Source organism: Callospermophilus lateralis, chromosome 11, assembly GCF_048772815.1.
Source record: "Callospermophilus lateralis isolate mCalLat2 chromosome 11, mCalLat2.hap1, whole genome shotgun sequence".
NCBI lineage: Eukaryota > Metazoa > Chordata > Mammalia > Rodentia > Sciuridae > Callospermophilus > Callospermophilus lateralis.
Genome location: NC_135315.1, coordinates 7,545,032 through 7,566,159, shown reverse-complemented (window position 1 = coordinate 7,566,159; position 21,128 = coordinate 7,545,032). Strand labels below are relative to the sequence as shown.

Sequence of the window (21,128 nt, the reverse complement as noted above, 5' to 3'; positions counted from 1 at the left end):
GGCCCGAGGCCAGGCCCGGACTGGATGTAAGAAGGGTTTCGGGCGGATGACCCGTCTGTGATCCCTGTAAGGCCCTAGTCCGCGGGCTCTGCCTCCCAAATATCCACTGAGGCTAACCCTTGCTCCAGGGAAACGTTTAAAGAGGACGCCGGAGGCTTTACCCGAATCCTATGAGAAAGCAGGCTTTGGGCTCTTTTTAGGGGCATAGTTTCTAGTTATGAATGATCATTACCAAAGTAATAAAGGCGTCCGGTGAAGTATTCAACAGAAGGAAGGCAAAGCCAACACAAAGCGAAAGTTCCTTTGCCATTAGCAGTTCAAAGGAAGTGGGGGGTGGACGCGCCCCAGCTGGCCACTGGTCCCTCGTCCCCTCTCCGGCTTCCTCTGGAAACACCACGGCCTTCTCACGACTGCACTTCTCCCTTTTCTTCTGCCACGTGAGAACAACCAGCCCGGGCAATCTAAAGGCACAGTCACCTCATCCTGCAGTGAGAATCGCCTCCCAAACTAGGCTGGGGTTGCAGCTCTGTGGTGGAGACATTGTTCAGCAAGCGCTGAGTTCAATCCCCAGCACCACCAGCAGCAACAAGTATCAATACTGGACATTGGGACTAGAAAGCAAGTTCAGAGCAAGTTGGGAGCCAGAAAACATGGGTTCCAAGCCTGACAGGGATCTCCCTGGTCTGGTCCCCCTTGTGTCCAAGGAGCAGAGATCCCTCTTCTCTCCCAGCCTGTCCTGGAGGTTGTCAAGATGAGACATTAGGTGTGGGAGGACTTTGACTATAAAGCAACCTGCAAATGGAGTAGCTGGTCTTTATGACCTGGGGTGGAGGGACGGTGACCCAGCTCTGGAAGAGGCTGGTTGGAAGGAAGACTTGGCAGCCACTGTGGCTTGGAATTCCAGCTGTGCCTTGTACCAGCAGGTGACTTCCACAGCAGCTTCCACCTCTGTAAAACGGGAACAGCGACCCTGTCTTCCCTGTTCCAGTGAGTACTTGATGAGATCCCCTAAAGAAAGCACCTGTGGTCAGTGGGGCACATGCAGGCCCTCCACGGTCCTTTCCACTGGGACATCCCCAGCTAACCCTAACCCTAACCCTAACCCTAATCCCTACTCCTGGAGTTCCAGGACCTTTTCCTCCAAATTTCAGCATGCCTTACCTGTTCAAAACAAAACAAAACTTTGCCTTTTTTTTTTTTTTTTTTCTGAGACATCTCCCTCTCTCATCTCTTTCCTTCTTTGTTAAATAAATTATTATTATTATTATTAATTATTATTCTGGAGATTGAACTCAGGGACACTCAACCTCTGAGCCACATCCTGTGCCCTATTTTGTATTTTAGTTAGAAACAGGATCTCACTGAGTTGCTTAGCGCTCAGGCTTTGAACTCCTGATCCTCCTGCCTCAGCCTCCCAAGCCGCTGGGATTACAGGCCTCAGTGCCCAGCAATAAATTATTTTTTTCTAGGGCTCTCAGTGATTTGTCCTCACTGCTCCCCCCCCCCCCCGAATTTTTTCTTTAAAACCAACCCACCCCAGGATCCAGCTGTCCACCCACGGTTGAGAAAGGGGGCAACTTGTTTTCTCCTAATGCATGGGAACATAGTCACTGTGCTACAGGAGATCTTGGGGAAAGACCATTTGTCCCCAGGTCTCCTGGAGCCTTATTCAGCGCACATGTCAGTACACCTGACACGTGTCTTGGTTTTGGTCTTGGTTTTGCCCTTGACCTTCTCCTGCTTCTTAACGCTACTGACTTTCCCTTTTTCACCTGGTGTCTTGGGTTTGGCTTCCCAACTGAGTTCCTATCAATTTAATTTAGCTCCTGGACAAAGCCTTCAGGCCCCTGTGTAATTCCTCCACCCCTATTCAAACCCAGTCTCCTTCCACAAACATTTAAGGTCAATGGAGGCTTGTCTTTGCGGACTAAGACAATAGAGCCCAATCCCTGCCCTCAGGGTGCCCACTGTACACACAGGCTGCCTGGGGGAGCTCCGCAGCTGCGTCTAGACTGAATCCTCGCACACACCCCAGGGGGAATCCGACAAAAAGAAAAGTGCTAATTTCCCCCAATCCAAAACTGGTGGATTTCTCTCCTAGAATCACTGAAGGTTAGTTTGCCCCAACCTTTTAGGTTAGTGCAGTCTATGGCTACTCAGAGGAAATTAACAAAACAAAGGAACGGAGGCCTGAATACCTACCTTGAAATATCTGGCAAGTTCTAAGCCACAGACTTTAGAGAGGGATTTGACGTCTTAACTGCACCTTTGGTGTAACTTGACCTATAAGCTTTTAGGCCTGGGCGTGTGTCTCTGCCTGTCACAGGCTGCTGGGGCCTGCCTTTGGGACTTGGGCATGAGAGATCCTTGCAGCTGCATGGGCCTGTCCCCTCCCACTAGCCCCAACCCGTATCTCCCAGGGTTTGTTAGCCTTGGCTCCTGGGCCCCACCCCTAAGGAGGTTGGCTAGGTGATTAAGCGCACTTCTTTACCGAAAAGTTGGAAGCCACCTTCCTTCTGGTGTAATGTGTACTGTAAAGTAGGACTCTAAGCAGGTCATTTCCCGTTTTTTCTTCCTTTCTTTGCAGTGCTGGGGAACAAACCCAGGGCCTCACACATGCTGGGCATGAGTCCCACCACTGAGTCCCACCCCCAGCCCCCACTGACCTTCCTGAAAGGAGCTGATGTCCAGGACCCTTCCTGTGAGAAGGCTCCCATGACTTTTCCATCACTAGTCCGAGTCTCCACTCCTGCTACAGGGATGAGGCTGAGGTGGTTCTGGAATGGGCATCTCAGGAGGCCCCCAGGCCCCGTGTCAGCGGTTTGGAGGTAGAGACTTGGTGACCTAAGTCTGGGGCAGTTGCTCAGGGACCTGGCCCTGGGCTAATCCTTGCCTTCAAGGCAGAGGCTTTTTTCCACTCCTTGGCTCCCTGTCCTTGGGAACCACCTGGAGCCCTTCCACAGGACTGGGCTGACCTCTGCTGAGCAACTGGGAAGATCCCAAGGATACCAAGCCCCAGGCAGAGTGCCTGGGGCTTTGGGCAAGGTCTGCCCCCTCCCCAGCCCACCCCCTGTGGCAAAAAGTACCCACTCCCAGAGGGAGGATGGTGTCCGATTTGCATTGGACTCTTCAGTGGAGGCCACACACAGTACAGGTGCCTGAAGAATGACGGACAGGGTCTGGAGCCCACCTCCCTCCTGTATTCTGTTTGCAACCTGAGTCTCAGACGGAGCTCTGCCCCGAATGCAGCACCCTAGAGCTTGCAGCGCAGATGGGCCTGGAGGTTATGGAGGCCACTTGCTATCTCAGAAGACCCTTGGCCTCAAGATATGCTGTTCATCGAGACCTCCAAAGCCCAGAGCTTCACCCACCAGTGACCTCTGGGAAAAGTGGGAGAGCCCCGCCCTGCTCCTCAGCAGAGGCCTCCTCCTGGTGCTGCAGGGATCTGTAAGTGCAGAATGGGAACAAAGACCAGTGATCCTGGGTTTGAATCCTGTCATTGTATGACCTGAGGGAAGTCACTTGCATTCCCCCTGCCTTGGGCCTAGTTTCCTCATGTATTTAACGGGGACCACCTAGGTACCTACCTCATAGCATTGGTGTAAATGGGCAATGCAGGACAGAGCTAGGGTCACACCAAGGGCTCACCCCATAGATGCCAGCCAGTCTCAAAGCCAAGGGCCCAAGTTAAAGCTTCTGGAGCAAGTTTGGTCCCTAGTGTCCACCTTGCACAGAACGTGCCCATCCCCGTTGGTGCTTCCCAGAATTGAGCTAACAGAAAAACATGAATGGTATTCTCTGCAGGAGGCAGAAGCAGGCCTGTTTGTGTGTGTGCGCTCTGCTTGACTCTGAGTCTCATGTATGCGAGACAAGCGCTCTACCAGTGAGCAACATCCCCAGCACTGAGGCCTGGGCTTCTGATAAGGTCTCCAGTGGGCTTCCCCAGATGGCCTCACCTGATTTCCTTGTCTCTTTGCAGGGGTGTCTCTTACAGAACAGGCTCTGGTAGCCAGATACCCTCCTGGCCTCCAGATGGAGAGGACGGCCAGGGACTTAAGAAGAAGAAAGCAATTCAGTTTGTACCTAGAAGAGAAGGGCCTTTCTTCTCCCAGCTCTGAGGCTTAGTGACTCTGATAAGAAGCACTTAGGAGAGCCAGGCTGCCTGTGGAAGGTTTGATTTATTTATTGAGGCCTTTACTGGATGTTAGGGCTTCTTCATCTCAAACTGTAGAGTAGTTGCTGACATTATCCCTACTTCTCAGATTCCCAAGAGAAGACTGAGTCACCTACCCAAGATTCCCAGCTGGTTAATGCAGAGCCCCGGTCAGGAAAGCCTGGGCAGCCAGGTTCTCGCGGTAAAACCACGAGACAGCAGGAAAGAAGACTCCAGACGAAGCTTGGGTGATCTTGTCACTGTACTGAGCATGGCGGGCAAGGGGAGGTTGCCAGGGAGACCCGGCATCATCTTTACCAAGCTGGCAGACTCTTATCTGCCCAGGAAGATTCAATGTCATTTCAAGGAGAGTTGCCCTGCTTCGAGGCACTTCGTTGAAGGCCATAGTAATGGCTCAAATCACCTTTGCTGTTCACCCCCATCCACACCCAATTAAATCACTTCCTGGTGCTCAGCAAGGCCTGGGGTGAAGAGGAGGATGATTGGAGCTGAAGGCATCACTCAGCATTCTCTCAGTCCCAATGTGATGTGACAGTTCTGCCCAGATGTGCTTAAAGGAGCAGCCCATCACAGCAGGAGGCTCTGGGGCCTATGCCTTTGACTGGGCTGCTCCCCTTTCACACCCTGCCTTTGTACGGAGACCCTAGGATCCCAGACCCTCAAGGGGAGCTTCCCACACTTGCACACTCTGTCCAGACGCAGCCTGCACTGTCCCAACTTCAGGGCACAGACAAGGAGACACCTCTGGAAGGAGACTATAAGAGACATCTGTCCTGCCCTCCTGTCTACCAGCCCAGCCCAGAACTGAGTGTCATTGAGATTGTGTTGACAGTCCATAGCTGCAAATAAGGGGTGAGGGGAGAAGGGCCTGGTGTCTGTGTCTCCCTGTCCCTGGTCCTGATGGGGGGAGTGAGGAAGAGGTGCAGGGGAAGGGGTGTATGATCACCATGGAGGCAGAGTTTGTTTCTCTCGTTTTCAGTTTCCTTAGTGTTGTCTTGGCATGGTGTGAGTGTGTGCTTGCGGGCGTGTGTGTGTGTGTGTGTGTGTGTGTGTGTGTGTGTCCTTTGGTTCTGGGAAGCCTTGGAGTCATAACAATAACTCAAGTTAGTCCGATGTCAGGGCTAATTTACACATCCCAGCTTGATGGCTTGATGCCGCAGGACACTGGTTTTCTCCTTTCCCTCACCCCCCAAGCCTTCCGTCACCTCCAGAGCCAGTTGCTTTCCAGAAAGCGGTTGTGGTTGAAAGTAAAAGACATGCTAGGTGAGCTACAGGGAGGAGTCAGGGAGCAGACTGCCCCAGGTCCAGGCCCAGAGGAGCAGGGCTTCTGAATGGCAGGGGAAATGCTGGGGACCTGCAGGAGAGCAAAACTTGGTCCAAGATCATTGAAAGACCTCAGAAGAGAAGAGAAGGCTGGGGTGAGGGTGACTGGGAGGTTTGAAATTGAATCTATAATAAACCAACCATATGGAAATTTGCAGAAGAGAACCTTTCTCCCTTCTTTTTTGAGCAAAATAATCTGGCTACTTAATTCAGGGATAATGATATAACATTAGAGATCACTTAAGCTACTCACTTTGAAGAACAGAAAATAATATCCAGAGAGGTGAAGCGACTTGTCCAGGGGCATGCAGCCAGCTACTAGCCGAACCAGGAATGAGACACGAGTTCTCCTAACCCCCAGGCTAGTACTTGTTCCACTACGGGGTGGTTTCCATAGGTTTTATTTTTGTAAGCAAGGGATTCTTTCCCTCCACTCCAAATGAAGTATTCAAAACATAAATCAAATAAATCGCGGTGGTCTTGCTGTGTTTGGAGTGAGGGTCCCAGAACCACATTGACTCTGTCTCTTTCAATGTAGTTCCGGACATAACTCTGGGGGACCCTAAGTCTTCAGCACACTGCCTGCAAATCGGGACACTAATCATAACAATAGTAAGCCCTAAAGTACATGCGGGTTTTCATAGGATGCTAGGCACACATCTGAGTTCTACATGCAGTAGCTGATTTGATCTTCAGAGAGCCCTGTGAGACCCCACAGCCCTGGAGCTGCAGGACTCAGGAGCCTTCCTCTGTGTGAGCGTCCTGGCAGACAGTGACTCCATGCCCACCTAGGAAACCCTGTCCTTGCTCTCTGCCTCACCTCCTCCCTGCTCCTTCCCCCTTTTTAAATTTCATAACCACCTCTCCCTTTCCCAGAGGGTGCAGAGAAAGTCTGGCTCCTGTTGGGCTGCTTCCAAGCCTTGAAGAACCCATCGGCAGGCTCTCGTTGGTCTTCTCCAAACCAGAGGCCTGCTGGCAGAGGAAGCCTGGAGGCCCATCCTGCTCGGCCCACACCGTGGTTCCATTACAGTTACTGTAGAATGTACTCCTCCAAAGGCCGCCATTTTATTAGGCTTCTGGATGCTACGGGTCTCCCCATGTTTGGATCCTGCACAGGGAGCAGGGCTTCTTCCTACCCAGCATATAGAGGTCTCGGCTGGAAGAACTGGAAGGTTGTGGTGCCCCAGTGGCGGGGGCTGGGATCATCAGGATCACTCAGGTCTGGTGGCTGAGGTTGGGCGTCAGCTTGGATTTCAGCTGGGCTTGCAGCCAGAGCACCTGTGTGTGCTCTCTCCCCGAGGGAGAGTTCCGGCTTCCTCACAAGACAGTGGCCAGGAGACAGGATGGAGAATCCCAAGAGAATTGGAAGTGCAAACTCTACCACTTTTGTGACGACCTAGTTTCTTAAGGCTGTCATAACAAGAGTGTCACAAAATAGTGGTTAAACAGCAGAAATTGATTGTGTCACAGTTCTGGAGGCCAGAGGTCCAGAATCAGCTGCAGGACAGTGAAGGAGGAAGCCTTCTGTATCACCTCCACCACCAGCCCCGCGTCAGTAGTGCTGGGGATGGAACCCAGGGCTCATGCATGCTAGGCCACAGCCCACATCCCCAACCCTTCACATCTCTCTTGGCTTCTGGTGGCCTCAGGCTTCCCCTGGTTCCAGACCTCCAAACTTACATGGCTTGCTTTCTTTTCTTTCTTTTTTATTTCTTTTTTTTTTTTTGGTGTGTGTGTGTGTGGTGCTGGGGATTGAACCCAGGGCCTTGTGCATGCAAGGCAGGCACTCTACCAACTGAGCTATATCCCCAGCCCATGGCTTTCTCTTTCTATATGTCTGTGTCCAAATTTCCCCCTTATGAAGACACTAGCTATACTAGCTTAGGGTCCACCCAGTGACCTCATCTTAACACGACCATCTGTAAAGACCCTGTTTACACATATGGGCCCATTCCCAGGTACTGGGTTTTTGGGGGTGGAGCATAGTTCAACCCATAACAGTGACCTAGCCTTGAAGGTCACTAGCATCTTTTCTGATACCAGTCTCCTTTTGTGATTCTAGGGGAGTAACATGGACCCTATCTTTTTTTTCCTTCTGGGCTGGGAATTGAGCTACCCCCAGCCCTGAACCCCACCTTTGGACGGGAGCAGGGTCAAGGACATGTGAGAGGGGAGGCCTCTTTGCTGTCATTTTTAGAAGACGCAATCTGTCATAACCATGTTTTAAAAATACATATTTTTAGTTGCTAGTATTTAAGCATAAGGGGAATTTACATAAACTTGATTTCTAGTTCTTGCAAAATCAGAAGACTCTGACAGCACTGTGTCTGCATTTCTCCAGGGTGGCAGCAGGTGAGAGAGGCCCCTTTTAGGCCTCTTCTTTGAGGCCCAGTGTTAGTTGTCCTCGAGTCACTGTGTGGAGCTGCTGTTTCCCTTCCACCCTCCAAGGGGTACAGAAAAAGCTCCCGGGAAGAGCCCAGCAACGCCCCCTATGGCGAAATCCTCCTGTCGTGACCTGAACAGCCCTGCCCCCACCCTGAGAGCCACGGAAGGCAACAGAAACAAGCCCGGTCTCTGATTCACAGCCCACGTCTGCAGGACTGGTCCAGGCAGGAGGCCGGGGCTGCGCAGGCACAGGCAGCTGGCTGCTCACAGAGGGAAGGCCAGGGTGCAGGTGGGGAGCCTCGAGAAAAGAAAAACAGTGGTCATCACTCCAGCCCTGCCCATGGTCACCTCCTTCTGCCTGTCCCCCAGGGGTCTCCTTCCAGGAAATGACATGGGGACTACGTCTGAGGTAGCTTCCCCGACCTCTCCCCAACCCCACCCACCCACTTCTAGAACCTTCCCAGATCTTTCCAACTATGGGTCACATCTCTGTGGGAGACAAAGGCCAGGAAAGGAAACAGTGCTGAGATTGCCAGTGCTCTTCCCAGGAGCCTCGGACTGGACGCTAATGTCTCCATCAAAGAACCCATAGCACAGAAGAGGCCCCGGCCTGGGAACCAGGGAGCGGGTCTTGTTCTGGGTCTCCTGCAGGAGCATGAAGCAGCTCTCGACTTCACCCCGAGGGGTCGAGCCCTCTTCAAGACCCGTTTTTGTCTGGGGCAGTCTGCGGCACTGAGGATGTCTCTGGAGACCCTCGCCCTGTTAGCTCAGGCAGGCTTCTTGGGTCTCCAGGTCTCTGTTCCTGTCTGTGTGATTGAATGAGTTCACCTGGTGCAATGGTGCACACCTGTCTTTCCAGCGATTCAAGGGGCTGAGGCAGGAGGGTGGTAACTTTGAAGCTAGCCTCTGCAACGTATGGCGACCCTGTCTCAAAATAAAATAAAAATTTTAAAAAGGGCTGGGGATGTAGCTCAGGGGTAGAGAGCTTCTGGATGTACTCTCCAGTAACTCACACACACCAAGGTAAATGAGTGAGGGGGCTGGGGATGTGGCTCAAGTGGTAGCGCGCTCGCCTGGCATGCGTGCGGCCCGGGTTCGATCCTCAGCACCACATACAAACAAAGATGTTGTGTCCACCGAAAACTAAAAAAATAAATATTAAAATTAAAAAAAAAAAAGAGTGAGTTCATGCAAAGTGTGAAAGGTGTTCAAGTGAGAGCCCTGTTACCATCTACAGGCCTTCTTGGTGGTTGGGTCTCCTCCATCTCCTGTTGGACTGTTGGCTTCTAGCACCAGCTGGTGGATGTGGGTCCTGCCTTCCCCCTTATACTCCCAGAGTAGGGTGAAATGGCCAGGTCCCAGGTGTCAGGACAGAAGTCTGCTCTGCCTACCATGTCCCCAGCACCAGCGGGATCCTGCCTCCACCCACAACCAGGCTGGCTGTGCCCTGCTGCTGCCACCTCTCTATGCCCTGGAGCTCCCCTATACCCAGAAATGGCCTCAGGGTGGGAGGCCCCATCTGGTCAGTAGCATCTGTGATTGATAGTTTGCAGATTAATGACCGGTGAGTCCCCCCACCCCTCCCGCCACCCCGAGATTCCAGCTTGGAATGACTCCTTTGGCTCTCAGTGAGGGGTGGAAGCAATTTAAAAGGGGGAGGTTAGGGAGAGACAGGAAAACAAGCATCCCACAATGGCCAATTTAATTCAGGGCTGGCGGGAGTTATCTGCAGAAATCTAGGCTCAAGCTGGGGAGGGAGCGGAAGGGAGGCCCGAGGTCCCTGGTCCTGGGGTCCTGCCAGACTCTGAGTTGATTAAACCTAAACTCCCAGAGATAAAGATGCATGTGGGCACTCCAAGGACAGCGGCCCGAGCACACCCTGGAGCTGCTGTAACAAATCAGCACCAAGCGGATGGCCTAAGCCAACAGCAAGGATGTTCTTGTGGCACGTGAGGACAGAGCCGGCCCCTCCGAAGGCTCCAGGGGGATTCTTCCTGCCTCTTCCGGTTCCTATGGGTTCCGATCAATACTAACCCTTCATTGGCTTGGAGTAGCATCACCGTGATCTCCGCCCCTGTCCCCACATGGCCTTCTCCCTTGCGTGTGTCCTGTGTGTCCTCTCCTCTTCATAGAAGGTCGATGGTCATTGGCTTTATTGAATTTTTAAAAAACCAATGTGACCTCCTTTGGACTAATTACACTGGTAAAGCCCCTGTTTCCAAAGGAGATCACTTCCTGAGGTTCCTAGTGGACGTGATCTCGGGGAAGGAGGGACACAATTCAACCTCCTACCCTAACCTTGATTGCCATAGCTGGGGATCACACCAGAGCCCCACAGAGGTTCCCGCAAGTGTGGACTTGACTCGAGTTGCCCGGGAGGTTGGCAGGTGCCTGATCCCCTTTGTTTCTGTGTGGCCCACGAGCTGAGAATGGGTGTGACTTTTGTTCATGATTCAGACAAAATAAACACTGGAATGATCTTTTGTCACATGTGAAGTTTGTCTGTGCCATGGCCACAGAGACTGTGACAATGTTTTCCTGACCTACTGCCCACCTAGAGCTTGGGGGTCTCTCCAAATGCCTAGGCCTCCTTCTCTGGGTCAAGCAGCATCTGTGTATGGCCCAAGGCTGCTTCATGGTTAAAAGACCGGGCACCGGGACGCCAGGTGGGCCAGGGTTGGAATTCTGCTCTGGTAGGTGTCCTTACCTGACAACAGGGACAGTCCACATCTGGGGCTGCCGTGAGGGTTAGCTAAAACACAGGCAAGGCCGACTGTGGTGCCTGCTGGCCTCTGGGTTTGGTCACCTCTCACAGCTCCAGTCTGCTGCGGAGGTGTCAAGCCACAGTGGCTCACAGACCTCTTACATGTCACAACCCACATCTCACCCACTATGATGGACTCTCCCAGGGAGCCTCTTTGGGCCTAATGCCAGAGGAGAGTGTAACGGAAGTGCAAGTGTGTACCGTCTGCCTCGGGCACAAGAGTGGAACTTTCCAAGGAGATGTCCACAGTGGGAGGCACAGGTATGGGCCTGCTGGCTCTTACGTGCCCTTGGAGCCACACCCCACCTTGCTCTGTGCCCTGCATGGACTGAGTCCTAGAGTCCTCAAATCCCCATTGGGAATTGGGCTTAGATGACAGGGAGCGTGGGAAGGATGGAGCAGAGGAGGGTTGGGAACCGTGGCCCCAGCACCCCTCTCCTCTGCCAGCCTGTCTGCAGGTTCCGGCAACCTCTTCCTCCATTGGCCATGTGGGGCCCGGTGGGAATGACCTAGATTTCAGGTTTCCTCCGGATGTGATTTCTAGCTGGGAAGGGTCCTGAGGAAGGGTAGAACACACCTTGTTGAGGGAGTGAGGTGAGGAAGGGCAGAGGTGAACTGTGCCTGAAGCAGGGGCTCTGGGTGATTCCACCCCACAAACAGCCCCAATCCCTAGAGGGTTATTCGGCTACGAATCCTGTGCACATGCAGTCTCCCTTCTAATGTCCACACACTTTCCGTGAGAGGTACAGAGCAGTGATCACCACCTCTGCTTTCCGGAAAGACAAACTGAAGTTTTGTTTGGTTTTGCTTATGGTGCCAGGGATGGAACCCAGGAGTGCTCTGCCACTGAGCCCTTTCTTTTTATTTTGAGACAGGGTCTCAGGAAGTGGCCCAGGTTGGTCTCCAACTGTGATCCTCCTGCCTCAGCCTCCAGACTTGCTGGGATTGCAGGCATGCACCATTGCACGTGGCAGAGAGCTGACATTTTTCAAGGTTGGCCTGAGCCCTCGGCTTTTGCATACAGTGGAGACTTGAAGGAGGGGCGGTGGCTATCGAGCAAATAAAAATAGGGAACATAGTTGGCAGTCCTTGAGGCCAATCCCATTGCCATGGAAACAGTAGTCCTGGTGGGTTTGGGATCACCCTTCCTCATGCAGGATAGGAAGGAGGGTGAGGGTCAGGAGAAGGCCCTCCTGGGTCACCTGTGCCTAGAAGATTCCTTACGTACCCTTCGCTCCACAAGTCACATGCTGGAGAAGGAGAGGTTGCATTTGTTCTGTGGATGGGGTAGCCGTGGCTGGTGGAGGGCGAAGTTAAATTCAAGTGGAATCTAACTAGAGTCATGGGGGACCTAGGTCTCCCAAGTCCACGCTCCTTTCGGTGAGCCTCACTAGCCCAAAGTGACCTTTTCCTGTTTAGAAACTCTGGAAGCTCTAAGAACCTCTGCAGTTTCTGAGCTGGGAATGGCCAAAGTCCATGCCCACCGTCCACCCATAGGGAGAGACCAACCTGGAATTTGCAAATGAATGAGGGGGAAGATTGGAATTAAGGGATACTGAGAAGCTTCTCCAAGGTCTGTAGCTGCTTCTCTGTGTGTGCTGCAAAACGCTTTCTTTCAACCCCATTATTATACTGGATCTTTCAGCTGGTCTCAAGGGTAGATTGGGGCCCACTCGCTTCCTCTGAGAACCAAGAGGCACTTTATTTATTTATTTATTTTTATCTTTAGATTTTTTTGTGATGCTGGGGATTGAACCCAGGTGCTCATGAATGCTCGGCAAGAACTCCGTCACTGAGCTTCATCCACAGTCCCCAGAAAATGCTTTAAGGTCTCCTGAATTGCAAAGGACCATTGTAGAATGAGTTCACCCTTCAGATTCCCAGTTCAGAATCTCTTCCATGTCATTATCCTTTAGCCAAATACCCGCAGGCATGGGCCTGGAGTTGCTTCTAATGTGGGAGTGGGGGGTCTCAATTATGTGTAAGATAAAAATTATGTGTAGTCAAAAATTACCCTTGAAAACCCCTTATCAACTTGAAAATTGGTTATAAAGACCAGTGTACATGGTTTGCACTGTAATATAAACAGTAGCTCTCTTATCTGACCTCCTCTTAACAGCGAGTCACCTTAATGGATACCCCGTATGCCCTCTGCAAAACACGCTGGCGTCCTGGTCCCCCAGGGTTGGAGGCCAGAGTTGAGCTGTTTACAAAGAGTCAATTATCCCCAACTTGTTTACGCCAATTGTGCTTTTCATAGTAATTACATAATTTAATAAACTATGATGTACATGGGTAAAATAAGAGTAGAAAAGGATAATAGTTTTTCTCTGAAAATCATGTTGAAAGCCTGGGTAAAGGGAAGCTGTTAAAAATAAAAGGGTGTGTAGAGTCAGCCGTGGGCAAGAGCCATACAGCATTCAGGAGAGAGAAGGAAATCTAAGGAGAGAGAATGAAATCTAGGATTCCGCAAGCCCTGATTTCTACATGTTCTTGTTTTACCTTAAAGCAACAGAAGCTGGAAGGCACCGAGGATTCATAATAAGTGTGATTTACAAAAATAGACGCTAATTCCATACTTGGAGCCCATTCTGGAAAAAAAAAAATTCCATGGCCCCCAAATTCACAGAATAGTGAATGAATTTGCATTTGTGCTTTTAAAGTAAAACTGTTTAACATATATATATTGATTTCCCCTGCTTTAACTGTATTTTGATTAGCTGAGCCGACTAGATTTGCGTAGGTGTCTGATGGGCATTTGACAACAATGTGGACCATGTACACTATGGTATTCATTGAGGGGCATTGAATACACCCCCAGCCCGGTGCTGGGGATTGAACCCAGGGCCTCATGCATGCTAAGCTCACACTCTACCAGTGAGCTACAACCCAGCCCCTATGCGACTCTTCAAAAGATTTCTCTTTTATTCTCTTTCCTTTATTGGAGTCCGTCAGACTTAATTTACGGGCGTCAGTGCAGAATAATGCCACACCACTGTGCCCATAAGTTAATAGCAACCTAAGTCCTAACTCTAAACCTGGGTGGAGGTTGGATCCTCTATTCCACAAGGCATTTCTCAGGACAGCCACATGCCCAGGAGCCAGGGAACTGGCTTTGGAGAAATTCAAATAAAAATGGGCAAGAGGCGAGCCTTAAGCTATCCGAGTGGCAGCACCGGCCTCTCGAGCCTGACTGCTTTAGTGCAGATCCTGGCTCTGCCACTGCCTGAGGGGAGGCCACACACACCCTGTCTGTTCCAGCTGCCCTGCTAGGAGCTACTGCAAGGGTGTCATGTGTTACGAAGTGTAACATGATTACAGCAGTGCCAGGCGCAGCGTGAACCCATGATAGAGTTCGCTGTCGCTATCGTTATTGTTATTAATCACTCTCTTGCCTAATTTACCTGGGTGGCTCTTGCCCTAGATGCCCATGCTCTATCATTTATCGACCTACTGCGGGCTGAACCTGGGCCACATCCCCAGCTCTTTTTATTTTGAGACAAGGTCTCAGTAAGTTGCAGAGACGGGCCTCAAACTCGTGATCCTCCTGACTCAAGACTCCCAAGTCGCTGGGACCACGGGTGTGCTCCACAACTCCTGCTTATCCTAAAAACTCAAAATAAATAAAATAGCTCATTTCACTCGGCACAGATATGCCCCCATCTTTGAATGAAGAGATCAGAGGGTCAGGTCCTGGACTGTGCCTGGGTCCCACGTGGCTCACAGTGGGCGTTTGGGGAACAGATGGCTTGAACATGACACTGGGCTAGGTGTCCCCGTCCCCTGCCGGGGAGGAAGAGAATGAACGCTGCTTCAGAACTCCAAAACAAAAGTTTATTTATAAAATACTGACAGTTTGACAGGACGTGGGACTTATCGTGGTATATATTTCAAATCAATTTCTTTTAACCTTTCATTTAAAAAATAAACCTGCTAACAAGCTATGTGACATATACATATATATTCTTCTTACAGATAGACACCTGCCATAACGAATTCTCTCCCATAATTTTTCTTTTATATCTTTTAAATCAAAAAATAAAGATTCTGCATTGATTTTGTTTTTGGAGTCTACATGGGTGAAGAAAGGGAACACATTTAAACGCTTTTGGTTGTTTTTATGGAAACAGAGAAGAGGGGGTGGTCCTAAGGGGCACCTGTGCTCAGGGTGGCGGTTTTCAGGGTGGTGTCCCTGGACAGGACCTGACAGAGGCACTCGGGAGCTGGTGGCGGCTGCTCAGAGGGTCCCCTGCTCCCCTCCTGCCCGCTGGCCCCTCCGCCAGTGTGGGTACTTTCACTGTGTTCTCTGGGACGGTGAGGGAGCCCCAGAGTGTCCAATCGTTAGGCACTGGCACCTTAGGGGGTCTGCCCAGGAGGCGCGGGCAGCAACAGAAGGCCTCTAGAAGCGCACATGGACGAGGCAGCACCTCCGTGCCCTCGTACCTCTGACTCACGGCAGTGTTGGATTTGGGGAGGGGGCAGGGGTGAGGAGGGCAGCCTGGGTTTACAAACTTCTTGGAGCCCTAGAAGGAAGGTGCTTCTGGAATCCAGGGCTTCTATTTGGTTTTTCTTGGCAGTCTGTGTGCACAGCTCACACGAATGCAAGAGGCACAGCCAGGAGCGGGAGAGGTCAGCCTGGCGAGCCATGCTTGGGCTCCTGGGGACAACACCGGAGTCCCTTGGGGCACAGCCAGGCAACACCAAAGGGACCAGGTGTGTCCAGGTGTGAACCTGCGGCCAGCAGAGTTGCAGAGGCAGGGTCCTGGCATCACTGGCTCAGGAAATCGAAGCCAGGAGGGCTCCCCGTTACCCCTAGGCAGTGCCCACCACACCCTTCCAACGTGGCCAGGTGTCTGGGAGGAGGTGCCAGGAGCCTCCACGCTCCACCGGCCCAGCAGATATGTAAACGAGAGCAAAGAGACGTCTTCCTAAGACGAATCTGAGTTCCACAGCTGGAGACCCACCTGGGCTTCCAGATGTGGCTGGGACAGTGGAGACACCACTCCTGATGGATGGGTGTTGACGAAGGGGGATGTCCACCTTGGGCCCAGCCTGACTCTCCTAGGAGCTGTGACTCACAGTGTCCTCACCCTCTTGGGCAACAGATCCCAGTCACATCCCCAGCACAAGTCACCCAGGCCTTGTGCGCCTCACGGGGGAGATGGCCTCAGCCATCAGAGGGAGTTGCCAGAGCCCCTTTGCGGAAGTGGGTGTGTCCTGTGCACATCAGTGTGGTGTGCGAGGGGGTAAGCACGGGTGTGCATGGGCATGTCCTGCACGGGCACGTGGGTGGCAGCAGAGTGTGCAAGGGAGCAGGGGAGATTTTAGTGCACCAGGTGATTCATTAAAGGCAAAGGACGATCAGCCTCATGTGCGGATCATACACAGGATAAAATTTCTCAGCCCTGCCTCCTCCCCAGAGCTCCCTCACTGGGTTGGGCTAAAATAATTCCCAAATGCAAACTGGGAATTTCTTTCAATGGTTAAACGCTCCAGAGAAAGGGAAAAGGACGAAATTGTTAAAGAAGAAGAAGAGGAAGAAGGAGAGGAGGAGGAGGCGGCGGCAGAAAGGGCAGTGGCATGATCACGGGCAGCGTCTGAAGATGCACCGCTGGGGGGCAGATGCTGCAGGGGCCACGGGTCCCGCTGACTCCAGGGCAGCCTCCAGACAAGGCCTGGGGGCCTGGAGCACCTGACTCCCTAGAGGAGCCGAGCGGCCCCTGTCTGCACATGGGGTCAGCCTCCCACATCTCCCCACTCACATTCCTTAGGGGGCAAGGAGCCCACGCAGCCTGGGCGGACTCTTCCCTTCAGAGCTCTTGACCCTGACTTCCCTTCCCGGTTGCCATTAGCACAGCGGCTAACTTGGGGCCGGTGGAGAGGGGTCTGGGCTCTCTTCCCTCGACTCATTTCTCCAATCCCCGCCTGAGGCCTCCCCTTCCTCTTCTCCTCCCCCCAAACAGGGTATGGCCCCCTCTCCAGCAGGGCAGGCAGCGTGGGTCGAGCACGCCACGAAGGGGCCCCGGGCCGAATGGGACATGCCCAGGCCGGGCCAGTTCCTCTGAGAGGCAGCCGTCCACCCACAGTGACGAGCTAGTCTGCGGCAGACTTCACAGGGCTGCCTGTGGTCACCTAGGGGACACAGATAACCCAGGGAATCTGCTGGAAAGGCTCCTCCTCAAACTGATGGGAAGATGAGGCCACCAGAAATGGCTTTTTAAAGAACATTCCTTGGAGCAGATCATGTGTATGAAATCCTCTCCTCCTGCCAGCTATTCTTGTCCCTCGGTCCCATCTGGCCCGCCCTGCTGGCTGGGCTCACCATGCATCTCGGATGCTGTGTCCAGTTTAGACTGGGCTTCCTGACCAGCCCCTCCGTGCTCCCGGCTCTGGCCAGGCTGAGCCCAGCCAGGAAGAGGCCCCTCCGGGTTGGGGCACCCTTCGGCTCTGTGAACCAGGTGCTGGGCAGACTGAGCATATGGTGGCTACTCTGGCCTCTGGCTCAGGGCCTGGGCAGCCCTCTGGGCCCTGAGTGCTGCACTTAGCAGGCTACAGCGGAGACAGAGGGACACAGATCTGAAAGTGATCAATGCTGCGGGGCCAGGAGGGCCCAGGGGATTCTCTGGGGAAGGATCCTGGAGCCTTTCCTTGCACATGTGAACAGGACACGTGTGCACTCAGGTACACGCACGTGCGTGCGGCCGGGAGGAAGATGTCCGCTCAGGGGAGAGTGGTACGTCTGTCCAGGCAGTGATCCTCACCCTGCCTGACCCCTCAACCTATCTGACTTCTGCAACGTGTGGCACTTAATTTTGCCCGGGGATCCTGTCAGCCGCCTTACACCTCTGCTCCCCAGGTGGAGCCTTGTCTGTGCTCAGGAAAGGAAATTCAGGTAAAGGGAGGCAGGGTTTCGTTATACGGGAACTCTCCCCAGCCCACAGGCCCTCTTCCTTGTATTCACAATAAAAAAATAAAATATATATATGTAGGAACAAGAAAGTCGCTAAGCAGATTCTCACCCTTTAGTTTCTTTTCCTTTTTCTAAATAAACCAGATGTGTGGTGGACAGGCTGAGCAGGGAGGGGAGCAGTGGAGGTGGGTGGCAGGGCGGGGGTGGCCAGGCCATGACACCCGGCCAGGCAGGGTGCAGAGGGAGAGGCAGGCTCTGGCCCTGGGATACCTGTCCTTTCTGCAGAGGAGTGCGGCGGAGGGCCCAGGAACCAGCCCGTGTCAGAAGGGGGCAGCTGGCCACACGTCGAGAGGTTTCTCCATCCTGCGGCCTCACCTGCTGTTCAGCCTGCTGTTCAGATGTGGGAGGCTGACCCCTTGTGCAGGTCCCTTGCCCTCTCTCCCTCTCTCCAGGGACACTGATGTCCCACTGCATCAGTGAGACAGCCGCGTCCCCAGCTGTGCAGATACTCAGAGCAGTGAACCCCACCGTCTCCACGCTCACAGCGGACTGGCCACATCCTCTTGTGATTTCCTTCTCCCTACTTCTCAGCACCGGCTTCGCTGGCCCCGCAATCCCTAGAAAATATAAGCTCGGGAGGTGAAGAGTTGACTGGGTCTCTCGGTGTTCTGTTTTCTGGCAGGTGGTTTGGGAAGCGTGAAGGAGGAGTTTGGTATCATTTTTCTTTCTTTTTCCTCTTCCGACGTCAAACAAATGATGAGAATCCCGCTATAGGTGCCCGGGAGCCAGGGGCGAGGCTGCTGGGGGGACGGTAGAGGGTGCTCTGTTGACTTGGGGGGTTCGGTGGGTTTTGGGGCGTTGGAGTCCGGCTGGCCTTGGGCCGGAAGAGGCTGCCCTGCTGGGCGCTGTTGCTATTGGTGACGGTGGCGTGGTCCGGCTCACCGGAGTCACTCTCAGTGTAGCTGTACGCCTGGGCCCGCGAGATGCCCTTCTGCTGGCGCCTCCAGGAGTTGTAGTACGTGGGGTCGCTGATGTAGTGGTTGACGAAGGAGTGGGCCTTCTGGGGATTAGGGTCGACCTCGTACTCGCTGTCACTTCCCTGCGAAGACAGAGGATTGGGACATCAGTGGCCTTGTGGGGTCCATTCAGCACGGCCAGGGCTGGAGGGCACAGGGTCCTGAGGCACCAACCTCTATGCCGCCCCTTTCCAGCCTTAAATGGGGGAGGTGCCCTCACTGCCAAGTGGGCACTGCACCTGGATGCCCTCTTCCTGCTTCTTCAGAGCAGAGACTGGACAGAAAATCTGCACCATAGTGTTGGCTCAGGGCTGGTGGACACAGTTGTCCTCTGTTATCTGCAGCCATGTTCCAAACCCTCCGTGGAAGCCTGGAACCTGAGATGGTCCCGAGCCCCACAGATGCTATGTTTCCTTACATCCACCTCCACGGTAAAGTTTAACTTATAAATCGGGCATGGTCAGAGAGGAAGAACTACAGCCATCAAATGGAACAATTAGAACAACATGCTGTAAGAAAGGTTATGCGAATGTGATCTCTCTGTTTATCTCTGGAATTTTCCACTTCATACTCTGGGCTCACAGTTAACCACCAGCAACTGGAACCACAGAAGCAGAATTGGAGGGGTAAGGAGGAGGGCTGCTTTGTCCAGGTGACTGGGATACCCAGGTTCCCATCTTTTTTTCCAATCCAGGTGCAACTCACATTAACATAAAGCAACATTGTTTTCAGTGTGCAACTCAGGGTGTTCAGGTTTGCTCTCCATGTTGTAGACCCTCCCTTGCACTAGCTCAGAATGTTTTCATCACCCCAAAGTAAAACCCAGTCTCTCCCCCTCCCACCCCTCCCTCTGCAACCACAAATCTGTTTTCTGTCTTCAGGGATTTACCTATTCTGGACATTTCCTATTAATGGAATTATATAATATGCAACCTTCCGTGTCTGACTTCCGACTTAGGGCGAGGTTTTTGAGGTTCACCCATGTGTAGTAATCTGGGTTCAAACTGATTCAGGGGACCGACAAGAGCCAGATGAAATCTTTGGAGGCTGCTAGTGAACAATGTAAGTGCCTACCCAGTTCCAAAATAAAAATGACACTTCGTTACAAAATAAGCACAGGAAAATATCAACAAAGGTTCTGAATTTTTATGCGGTGACAACTGCGGGCCCCACCCCCCTTTGGAAATGTAAAATATCAAGTTGTTCTTAAATGCCTTTGGGTACTCTGCTGCTCTAGGTTCAGGCCTCATCCTTCTCCTGGGGATGGAGACAAGAGTCAATCTGGGGTGTAAAGTAAAATCCGACTCACGGAACTAAAAATATGGCGCACCCTTCCCCCATCCCTCCCAGCAATGTTTTGAGAACTAAAAAGACAACAGATGGGAACTCTTTGGGAGAGAGGAGCCTGATGTTAGTGAAGGGCGCACTCCCAATGAAAGCTACCTACTTTCCTCATCCCCTGCCCACTGATGGCAGCCTGGGTGCAGTTAGCAAGAAAACTCAAGTTAGCCCCAGGCAAATGCGTTTGGGACGGTGCGCGGAGTTCTGCTTTGCAGGTAGAGAAACTGCAGCTGGACCTTTTCCCGAGGGTCCCCGCCGTGGGAAATGAAATGCACAGTGTTCCAGCTTGGGTCCTCTGGGGACACTGGAGCAGGCCCTCTCCATGACTGCTGATTCGCTCCTCTAATTGGTTTGCACACCTCTGTGCCCAAGCTACCAGAGCACAGATCTGTTTGAGGACTGAGGAGGACCCAGGGCAGAAAGGGCGTGGCTGGAGGCCAGGTCTAGCTGGGCTGCCACACTGGCCTGCCAGGTTTTCCCCAGTCCAGCAGGCTCCTCACTCCTCCACTCCTGCCTGGAGGCCGGGGAGGGAAGGACCCTCCCTCCCCCCGTGGGGCTGAGGCCTCCCATCCCATCTGCAAGTCATGTTCTCTGGCCCCTCGCCTCACCCCTCTGAGCCCCTGCCATCCCCTTACCAGCCCCAGCAGACACTCCCCACTGCCCAAGAAGACAGAGAGGCCTGCCCCCAAGGCACAATGCAAGTCCCCCCTCCTTTTTTTTTTTTTTGCCTATTGCCCAGCTGCTGTCTGGGGAACAAAAGGGACACACAGGCAGGAGAACTCCATATGCTGAGGGTGGGCACCTGAGGCTGGGGGTCCCTCCTGGAGGAGCCATGAGGGGCTAGAGGAAAGGGGACGAGGGGAGCCTGCCCCACAGGTTCCCTCCCAGGTCCCGTCTCACAGTGTCCAGCATTTCCAGAGGTTCCAGGATTTTAGCCAGCCTAGGTCCCAGCCTTGGAGAGGAGACCCAGGTCACTTGGGCTGCTCCAGAGCCAAGAGTCTCTGGGGGTGAGGTGACAGTGACATAGACAAGTCTGCTCTGGCTCCCTCAGCCTCAGTGTCCTGTAAAGTGGGGGGACCCCCACGGTCCACAGGTGGAATGAGGTGACAGAGGAGAGGGGGCTGGGAGAGAGTGAGGTGGTGCTGGGGGGAGGGGCAGACCTGTAGAGAGGGGCCTGGAACCCCCCCCCCCAGGGGTCCAAAGGGAATAGGGAAG

General features: G+C 53.0%; 1 protein-coding gene across 1 annotated transcript in view; it reads right to left on the bottom strand.

The window, feature by feature from the left end:
* Nucleotides 1-14,466: 14,466 nt before the first annotated feature.
* The window catches only part of Sdk2 (sidekick cell adhesion molecule 2), a 231,757-nt gene continuing 225,095 nt past the window's right edge, over nucleotides 14,467-21,128 (bottom strand). Inside the window, exon 46 of the mRNA XM_077110562.1 lies at nucleotides 14,467-18,655. Coding sequence (XP_076966677.1) covers nucleotides 18,302-18,655 — 354 coding nt within the window. The 3' untranslated portion in view covers nucleotides 14,467-18,301. The remainder of the gene's footprint in view (nucleotides 18,656-21,128) is intronic.